General features: G+C 39.9%; 1 protein-coding gene and 1 pseudogene across 1 annotated transcript; one reads left to right on the forward strand and one right to left on the reverse strand.

Moving 5' to 3' along the window:
- Positions 1 to 1,365: 1,365 nt before the first annotated feature.
- Positions 1,366 to 6,300, forward strand: LOC107672655 (kelch-like protein 41b). Its single transcript, XM_016465940.1, has 6 exons — positions 1,366 to 2,568; positions 3,479 to 3,636; positions 3,739 to 3,846; positions 4,542 to 4,727; positions 5,326 to 5,475; positions 5,610 to 6,300. The coding sequence occupies exons 1-6, from the start codon at positions 1,453 to 1,455 to the stop codon at positions 5,719 to 5,721; spliced, it is 1,830 nt and encodes a 609-aa protein (XP_016321426.1). The 5' UTR covers positions 1,366 to 1,452; the 3' UTR covers positions 5,722 to 6,300.
- Positions 6,301 to 8,443: 2,143 nt separating this feature from the next.
- On the reverse strand, positions 8,444 to 10,186 carry LOC107672659 (E3 ubiquitin-protein ligase RBBP6-like; annotated as a pseudogene).
- Between the last annotated feature and the right edge of the window lie 472 nt (positions 10,187 to 10,658).

Raw genomic sequence — 10,658 nt, forward strand, 5'->3', positions numbered from 1 at the left:
TAATGAGGAAAATGTTCTGTAGTGACTTTGAGGTTGCACACTGCCATCTCTTGGAGAGAAATGAAGGTACAGTATTATGATATTGTGATGTCTAAGGATGTCCATAATGCCTGAGAAAGCAATCCCTTAGCATTCCCATTCATCTCAGTGGCAGTACTGGACGTGCATTACCTGAATCCTGCCATTTTTGTTAATGTATATTTATCCCTATTATACAGTAGTAGGGCTCCAATACAATCAACCCCAAACTTCTGAGAAAACCGCATCGAAAATAAAAACCTAAATGCTGAATAAACCTCAGCTAACCTCTAGCAATTAAACTGGTATCTTTTTCACTCGTGCTTGTCATTAATATCTCCTCATGCTTCCTCTTTAACAGTCTCACACATATGTCCCCATTGCTTTGACTTAAATTACACATGTCTCCTTCCCCCAAAACCTTTCTGTCTGTTTTAATTTTAGTAATAGTGTCTCTAGTGTGACTGGCGCTCTCCTCTGAGCCCTGAGATCATTCTAGAACCATTTGCTAGAGTTGGAAAAACATGAAAAACACTCTTTCAAATGTCATCAGTGAAGTTCAAATAATTAGTCTGAATTATATTTGTAATGACCCTAATTACTGTTTAACCAGGAAGTATTAATCTTTAAATGCATTTGTACATTTGAAGTTGTGTTTAAGCAATGTTTTCCACACAGAAAAAAATTGTACAACAGCTTGTCACTGGGATAGTAGCCTTAAAAGGACAACTTTGGACCTCATCGACCCCTAAAAGGTACATATTAGAGAGGTGAAATGAACCCTTAATGTACTACTATGAACCTTTTATTGGTAAATTAGATACAAAGATGTCCCTTTGGGGGTGATTTGTACTCTTTGTACCCCTAAAGGTACAGTTTTTGCTCTATTTTCTGAGAGTGCACAAATATAACCAGCTACAGATTCGTGTCCTCCCAGGATCTGACATATGAATAATAAAGTTTGACTCAAGACACCGAGTGGTTGAGGCAGTTGAAAATGGCTCATCACCTGTTGTAGTCGCAGCTGTCTTCAAACACTGCTAGCGAACCCTTCGTTTATGTGGGGAACTGAACTCAAAGACACTTGCATAAAAACTTGCAGACAAAGTATAGAAGAATACATTGGGATTGGTAAAACTTGCAGACTCACAGGTCTCCTCAGAGCTTTATGTGACAGCTGACGTCTAGGCTGGCCATCACATTGGGATCTCCTTCTTCACAACTAGCATTGAGGGATGAGAGAGGCAGTGGGGGTGGACAAGAGCGGGAGGGTTATATTTAGAACGGCAGGATCAAATAACAGCCCCTTCACTCTGGGAATCTTTTCAGCACTCTGTTCTTTTCCTGCCCGGCCGGTGTGGGGAGCAGACCTGTAGCCACCTTCTCCCCTTTTTCTTCTCTTGTCCGTCAATTCCCATCTTGAAACTCAACAGCATGGATCCTAAAGCCATAAAGGAGGAGCTGCGGCTGTTCCAGAGCACCTTGCTTCAGGATGGACTGAAGGAACTTCTGAATGAGAACAAGTTTGTGGACTGCACTTTGAAAATTGGCGACCGCTGCTTTCCCTGCCACCGCCTGATCATGGCCACCTGTAGTCCTTACTTCAGAGAGCTCTTCTTCTCCGAGGACGGCAAGGAGAAGGAAAGCAGCAAGGAATTAGTTCTGGACGACGTTGATCCCAATATCATGGATATGATCATCCAGTATCTGTATTCCGCTGAGATCGACTTGACGGACGACAACGTTCAGGAGATCTTTGCAGTGGCGAACCGTTTCCAGATTCCCTCAGTGTTTACAGTATGTGTGAACTATCTCCAGAAGAAGCTGTCGCTGTCTAATTGTCTTGCCGTCTTCAGGCTCGGCCTAGTCCTCGGCGTTCCCAGGCTCGCCATAGCAGCACGCAATTTAATCGCTGACCGCTTTGAAACCGTGGCGGCCGAAGAGGAGTTCCTTCAGCTGGCACCTCACGAGCTCTTGGCCCTGATTGGTGGAGATACACTTAACGTGGAGAAGGAGGAGGTCGTGTTTGAGTCGGTGATGAAGTGGGTGCGCAGCGACAAGGCCAAGCGCGCCAAGAATCTGGGCGAAGCGTTCGAGTGCATCCGTTTCCGCCTTCTTCCGGAGAAGTACTTCCGGGAGAAAGTCGAGACCGATGACATCATCAAGGCAGATCCAGAACTCTTGAAGAAGCTGCAAGTCATCAAAGACGCCTTCGGAGGAAAACTCCCCGAGAAGAAACCCAAAGAGAAGAAGGAAGGAGAGGTGAACGGAGAGGCCGGAGCAGAGGAGGAAGAGGAGCTGCTGCCGGGTTACTTGAACGATAATCGTAGACTGGGGATGTATGGACGAGACCTGATCCTCATGATCAATGACACGGCTGCTGTGGCGTACGACGTGGCCGAGAATGAGTGTTTTCTGGCTGCCATGGCAGAGCAGCTGCCGAAGAACCACGTGAGTCTCTGCACCAAGAAGAACCAGCTCTTTATCATTGGTGGCCTGTTTGTCGATGAAGACAGCAAAGAGTCTCCTCTGCAGTGCTACTTCTACCAGGTACAAAATAACTTTAAAAACTAGGTGCTGGTGTGATGGTAACCACACTAGGTTTCTTAAACTACCTTTACCAAAATGGTCTTTGCCAAGAAGATCATGCTGGTCCACTTGCTAGACCAGGACCAGCATGGTAATCTATATTTTTGGTCTTTTCATGGGACTTTAAAATAAAATAACTTTAATCTGCAAACTTTAATCAATTTCCTAGATACTTCACAGGTTAAAGTTATCTTCAATCCTCTATTTAGAGTATCTGAATTGAGCTTCATTTATGGTAATGGCAACACTTTACAATACATTTCAATTTGATAACATGAACTAACAATGATCAGTGCTTTTACAGTGTTTAGGTTAATTGTATATTCAACATATACTAATGCATTATAATTATTTAAAGTTGTATAAATTAACGAATTATTATAACGAAATATGAATTAACTATGCATATCAAGTTAATTTTATTTGTATAGTGCTTTCCACATGGTTTAAAAGCAGCTTTACAAAATATCGAGATGTTAATAATGTCTTAATATTTTCATACCTTATGCATTTAGCAGATTAAAGCTGGGTGATAATATAGTTCAACCTTCGAGACATTATAAGAGATCTAGCAGATTTGCTATGTAGTATATATTCCCTTGCGCAATTATACTGTATGTATGCAGATATATACAACTTTACTTAAAGAACTGGGCGATAATGTAGTAACATTTTGCGACAATAAAACTTAAACTATGTAAACAATATTAGCCTATATTTATAAATGAACATGAATCTAGATTAATAAATTCAGTAAAAATAGTTGTTTGTTGTCAGTTCAGGATATCTACACTAATGTTAATAAGTTGTACCATACTGTAAAGCATTATGGAACTTATTTGTCATTTTAAAACTATTCTATCTTATCCAGCTGGACAGTATTGCTGCTGATTGGAGGGCAATGCCACCTATGCCCAGCCCTCGATGCCTGTTCAGTATGGGTGAATGTGCAAACCTGCTGTTCGCCATCGCTGGCAAAGACCTGCAGACCAACGAGTCCCTCGACTCCGTCATGTGTTATGACACCGAGTATGAATTCAAAAGCTTTGTCTGTCCAACTGCTGATACTGCTCTTCACACTTGACTGCTGGCTCGGATGTGTGGCTTCAATAGTATTTCATGTCATTGCAGAAAGATGAAATGGCACGAGACCAAGAAACTTCCTCTGCGTATTCACGGCCATTCAGTTGTCTCACATAACAACCTGGTGTACTGCATTGGAGGAAAGACAGATGACAAGTAAGTGTGTGTGTGTGTGTGTGTGTAACTGAGATCAGTGGTGCTCAGGAACATATGGTGTAGTTTGCAGCTGTCTGTGATCCATCAAAGTTCCTCAAAAATCCTCTGTACAATGTGACATTTAGAGGGCTCTTATCATGAGGAACCAATGACGTATTCATCTTTTCAGATAAAACAGCTTGATGAAACATTCTCTTCCTCTTCAGTCCTAAAAAAGCATTTATTGAAATAGAGCAGCTTAGTTACTACTATTACTAAACACCAAAAAACTAGTAAAAAGTAAAGGAAACCTGCCCAACTGTGCACTGTTCCTGCCTGTGTGTAGCACCTACAGCACTGCATGTTTGAAACGAGTGGCTCAGGTTTATCTTGATATAAATAAATAATAATAGAAAATTATACAATTATACATTGTATATGTACCTAAATATGAAGAACAGCCCCTTTAAAAGTCAGACTGAGCTGGAGCACAAGTTACTACTTTTTAAAGAAAGATTACAAAGCAATATTTTTATTTAAAATAATGTGAACCAATGGATTTTTCACAATAACTCCAAGAATGTGCTTTAAGAATGTACTGTACATAAGGTCAGTTTTGATTTCATATTGAAAGTCGACATCATTTGGTGCACTGTAAATTAATATTGATTAAAAAAAATATAAAAGTAAATAAATCTCTATTTTCTCTCTCACAGCAAAGCTATCAATAAAATGTTCGTGTACAGCCACAAGCAGTCAGAATGGCGAGAACTGGCTGCTATGAAGACGCCCAGAGCGATGTTTGGTGCCATAGTTCATAAGGGGAAAATCATCATAACTGGGGGAGTGAATGAGGAAGGACTCACAGCTTTATCTGAAGTCTACGATTTTGGCACAAACAAGTATGATTTCTCACCAGTGTTATTTATATATTATTAAAGTATTTATAAAATATTTTGAACTGGCTTTTATTTATATAGTTCTAATTTTTTATTTAATTTTAGTTTAATTTTTTGTATTTTTTAATGTGCTTTTGTCATTATTATTTTAAATATTTCCATTTATTGTCCATTTATTTTTATCTCAATTTTAGTCATTTTAGTACTTTAGATTTTATTTATTTTTATTTAACTTTTAGTTTTAGTCATTTTAGTACTTTAACTTATTTTATTTCACTTATATGCCAAAGCAACATTTCTAATTTTGTTTTCTTACGTTTTTCATGCAATATTTTATTTTATTTCAGCTTTATTTAAATTAATGAACATTTTTAATAGTTTTAGATTTAGCTAACAATAACAACTAATAAACAAAATAGATACTATGCAATTTACAGGTTTGCTTGTGATATGAAACGATAATATTGTATATGTACAGAGATATACCATTATAGATGTTGTCTTCCTGTGCTTATCCATCCTTTTTTGTCATCTCTTCACTGCTTCTGCATGTAAAAATGAAATATGTATATTGTATTATATTAATATGATTTGCTCTTAGGTGGGACACATTCACAGAGTTCCCTCAGGAGCGCAGCTCGGTGAATCTCGTGAGCACCTTAGGAGGAAACCTCTTTGCAATTGGTGGCTTTGCTATTGTAGAGCTGGAGGACAAAAACATTGGGCCCTCTGAGATCACTGACGTTTGGCAGTAAGTCATCCCGATTCTGTGTCCAGCTGGTTCTGAAAGGAAAAAAAGAGTTCAATTAATTAGTCGAGTTCCAAGAAAGAGTCCAGGAATAGAACTGGAAGTCAGTTTATGTATTGACCTGTTTTCTTTCACAGGTATGAAGAAGACAAAAAGACATGGAGCGGCATGCTGAGAGAGATGCGCTACGCTTCCGGCTCTTCCTGCGTTGGCATGCGTCTGAATGCTGCCAGGATGCCCAAACTTTAAATCAAACCAATTTTTTTGAAGTGTGACCCCCCTGTGGTCATGTGACCTTTGACCTCAGCACACAGCTGTCTGTGGTCATTTATATGTAGTCTAAAATGAGAAGCCAAGGGAACTAAACCTTTTTCATAAAACTAAGTGTGAAAAAAGCTTTTGGGTTCCCTAAAGTATTTTTTCTTTTACATTTTAGACAAACACTGTTAATGTGAAATGTGTATATGTGTGTGTGTGTGTGTGTGTGTGTGAACATGAGCCATTTCCCATTTAATACCCTGACAGATTGACAGAACCATGTAAGCAAGAACAGGTGCATTTCTGTATTGTTATACAGTAATAAAAATAAACTCTCAAAAATACTTAAAAAATACTAGGTTATTATATGTATGTGCATTTTTTGTAAAATAAACTATTTTAAACCATATCGGCTTGTTGCATTTTTAGCAGACAGTTTTCTCTGATGATTGCAAAAACAAAAAAGCCATTTATTTTGGCTAGGACTGGCTAATTACATTAATTTAACTGCAACATATTTATTGAGATACATACATACATATTTCAATAAATAATACTAATAAGTTGCAGTTAAATCAATGTCACAATGCCAGTCCTAGCCATATACTTTTTTTTCAAGTTTACCTATCACAGTATCTCCATATTGTCAGACTCTGTTCCATGTTTTGTGTGTGTTTTGCTCCCCATGTCTTTCCATGCCCTTATTTGCTTCTTCCTGTTCCTGTTCTAATTAAGTTTATTGTTTCATTAGTTCCAGGTGTCTCGTCATCCCATCCTTTCGTCCGGTATTGTGAATGTCTGTTGATGTCTACCTCCTCAGCTACGAGTGTTTTCCTGGTTCCCTTGATTTTATTAAAACTTCCTTGTTGATGTAGCCTACTCCCCTCCGCCGGCCGTTCCACAGTCAAGCCCGCCGGCCGCGGCTCACTCAAGCCCGCTCCAGCCCCGGTGCTCGCTCCAGTGTCGGCTCCAGCCCCAGAACTCCCTCCAGCCCAAAGAGGGCTCCTGTTCCCGAGTTTAGCCCACGGAGGGCTCCTGTGTCCTGAGTTCACAGCTGTAGTGGCCGGGCCAAGGGGGGAGGCCAGGGCCACGGAGTCCATCCTGCCATGGCCTCCCGAGTCTCCTGCTCCGCCACGGCCTCCTGGGCTCCCTGCTCTGCCATGTCCTCCTGAGTTCCCTACTCCGCCATGGCCTTCTGAATTGTCTGCTCCGCCATGGCCTCCTGAGTTCCCTGCTCCGCCATGGCCTCCTAGTCTGCTATTAAAACTTCTTTGTTGATGTACACCACGTCTCCTCGTTCCTCGTTCCGCGCTCCAACACAGTAGCAAACGTGACACATATACCCAGTGGTAACACTTCTTTAATAAATGCATCACTATTTGATATTGTTTCTATAACCTTTATTAAAGGGGTCATATGATGCTTTTTTAAAGATCGTTATTTGGTGTAAATCTATACAAAATATATACATTCATATTTATTTCTGAATGTTCCTAAAAAATATCAAGCAAATATAGCAAATGTAAAATATATTTATTAAAATAGAACTTGTTTTTTTTTTGCTGCTTGTGTTTCTTAGCTTGGAGCCAGTGCTTCACAATGTTTCTCCAATGCAGGACTGAAAGTTTCTCAGTAATGTGGTCTCTTCTGGTCTGTATATCTGTTTAGAGGAGATCTTGAGTGGGAACGATTCTCTCTCACATCCCGACGCCTCTTTGATGAGTATTCTGGGATGGGTGACCGGGATCGACGGCTGTGGTTTGGACGCAAAGATCTGGTTCCATTCCTAAAATGATTCACCTCCTGTGTGAGAAAGAATCATGAAATAGTTCTGAAATGAAGATGTAGAAGATGATCCACAAGAAGAAACAGGGCTTAAGGTCTTACATGACGCAAAACAGTGTTTGTGGTCAAAGCGTCAGGTGAAACATCTGACTGTCTGCAGGTTGGACAAAGGTGTCCGTCAGACTCCAGCAAACACGTTCTGATACCTGAGACCAAAAGATAGTCAGAAACAGCCAGTTTGTTTCTGACTGATGTTTGTTTGAACAGACACTCACATTCATCACAGTAGCTGGTGCTGCAGCAGGGAATCATCACAGCATCAGTCAGCAGATCCTTACAGATCAGACATAGCAGCGCGGTGGGGACTGGATCGGATGAGGATGGGGATGAAGGCTCATTCTGGGGTGAGAAGGGCGGCATCTGTTTCTTCCCAATCGCATAGTCCTCACTGAACAGATCAAACATGACATGATTAAAACAAATCAAGACAACAAACACTAGAACCTGCAAGTACAGTAAACTCACGCATCCATAATGGGAATTACGTATTTCCCACTGCTGTCCATCATGACTCCCTTTCTGTCAGGATCACTCACCTCCACCAGGAAACTACGAGGAATCCCTGCGCATTTCCGTATGTGTTTACGAGGAGCAAAACTTTTGTCCTGTGAATTCATGAGTGACATTCAAACTCTGAGCAAACAAACAGACTAATGGGGAAAAGAGCTCAGGTTCAAAGCAGCTGTGATCTCTGAAAGCCCAGTTACCCAAGTGCTCGGGCAGTTTTTAATGTGATGTCCAGGAATCCCACAGCGGAAACAGATGTAGTTTGGTGGAAGCAGTCCGACCAGCTTCATCGCATCACTGATGAATGTCAGAACCATGAGCATCTCTCATATTTCACAGATTCAGACACTGTCAATGCAACTCACCTGCTGGAATAATAGCACAGACTGGACTGGTACATCACAGCTTTGATTTTGTCCTCCTCTGATGCATTTGCCTCAGCCAGATTCTCAGTCTGTTTCACAGGCATTTGCATGTTTTAATATTTAGCACTGAGACACTCAAACCTCCTTGAAGAAGCTGCTTGTGTGTTTGTCATTGTGGGATTTTTGCTCACTTTGGTTTTGCAGTTTTAAGCATCTTCACTGTACATTGTTTTGATATTAAGCACTTATTGTCTTCATTATGACACTTCAAATGCAAACACTGAAGTTCATTACAGTGCAGCAGAGTGTATTTCTCTTTGATTTCAGTACCTTCAGAAGCTGATCCAGTGAAACTGGTGAAGAATCACCAACCTGCTGCTGAAATAAACATGAACACAAGAGGAGTTTTACCTCTGAGATGAGACACTATGAGCTATTTAGGACAATAGTGAGGTCAGTCAGTCTAGAGATTTGAGTTTGAAGACTGAAAACATAAACGAGACACACAGAGACATGAACGAGACGCTCGTCTACAGAAACCCAATCAGAATGAACACACAGGGCCTTGATCATCAGGGAATTAATAATAGATTTATTGTATAACAATGCAGTAATTATACAGCGCATGTGTTGTTTATTCATACAGAAGATGTAAGGTAAAATTGTACAATAGTGCATATAGAATGAAGATATTATTTAAAACCGTTCAGTGGAATTGGGCTTACCTTCGATTCGCAACAAGCAAACGGCTTTTCCTGACAGTTTGATCAAAAACTGTGTAACATTATAAAACATAGCAAACGTGTTTATCTGTGATATACTGGAGGAGCCAGTCGCTGATGCTCCATATGTTAGAGTACATAATTAACAATGGGGATCAAATATTTGATAAGGAACCTTTCCAAATAGAGTTATTAAACATGAAGACCAATGCAAACCCTTTTCTACATACTGTTTGTGAAGATCCACATGATGGTTCAGGCCGATTACTGCAAAACCAAACAGCAAAGAGTTCAAACGACTAAAACACCAATTACACTTATGATTCTTCATATTACATCTAAATGAAAGTTGTGCTCATGTCACGTGACTTACTTGACAAATCTTCTGTTTGTGGATTTCAGCTCAACAACAGGGATTCATCTGATGATGACTGACGTGTTGTTGGGAATGAGCGCTTCATCATCAGTGTATTCTGACAGCAAAAGCACCAATAAGACCATTAGTTTCACACAGTACCATAGTATTCTTTGAGTGCCATTACATATATCAAAATACTGAAATATTACTATCTGACTCCATCACTGTCATTACAGCAGTAGATTCATAAATGTGACTTTTTATTGAACATAAAAGCATTAGTTTGTATTCTGTCTGATCATGCATCAAATGTTTAGTTTAGTTTGATGTGGAGCTCATCTCACCGTCATGAGTTTTTTTTGTTCTATAAGTTTAGTTTGGTTTGGTTTATTGTGATCTGGAGCTGATCTCACCTTCATTAGTTTTTTTTTTTTGTTCTATATGTTTAGTTGAGTTGAGTTTGGTTTGGTTTATTGTGATCTGGAGCTGAACTCACCTTCATTGGTTTGCGCGCTGCTGATCTGCAGGTCACAGAGCTTCAGTCTCTCGCGCCTCATGATTTGTCGTTTTAACTCTGTCAGAGTGATGTGAAGGCCTTCAAACTCGACCGTGTCGTGAGTGAGTTTACTTCGAAACTTATAATGAACACAAGGCATGTCGACACGGTTCTTGTGTTCAGATTTCACTGCACAAAATAAAACTGACTTAAACCATCACAGTCGCTAAAGGAAAAGCCGATCAGTCGATTAACTCGGCGATCAGCTCAATAATCGTCGCGAGATGCTGATGAGAGTCAGGTTTACAGAAAACACCAACAGAGCGTTACCATGGATACTGATTAAGCACGTCGTCATGAACGCTGAAAAAAAATCCATCAATACTTAAAAACCTATGACATTTTTAAGTTTTTAATGTGTTTATTTTCGTTAAATACTATACGTTTATGTGTTTATTGGATTTTTGCCAGCTATAGTAATAGTCGCTTGTGCTTCTAAACTCCACTTTTTTTGCATGCTGTGTGAGTGGTTAGAATTTCGATTCAAGTGACTCGAGTCAACCGAAATAATGATAATAATAATAATAATAATTCAGTGACATTAATGTTTACGCCGGTAGGTGGCGCCAAATGAA

This window comes from Sinocyclocheilus anshuiensis, unplaced genomic scaffold (assembly GCF_001515605.1).
Source record: "Sinocyclocheilus anshuiensis isolate Anshui unplaced genomic scaffold, SAMN03320099.WGS_v1.1 scaffold1346, whole genome shotgun sequence".
Taxonomy (NCBI): domain Eukaryota; kingdom Metazoa; phylum Chordata; class Actinopteri; order Cypriniformes; family Cyprinidae; genus Sinocyclocheilus; species Sinocyclocheilus anshuiensis.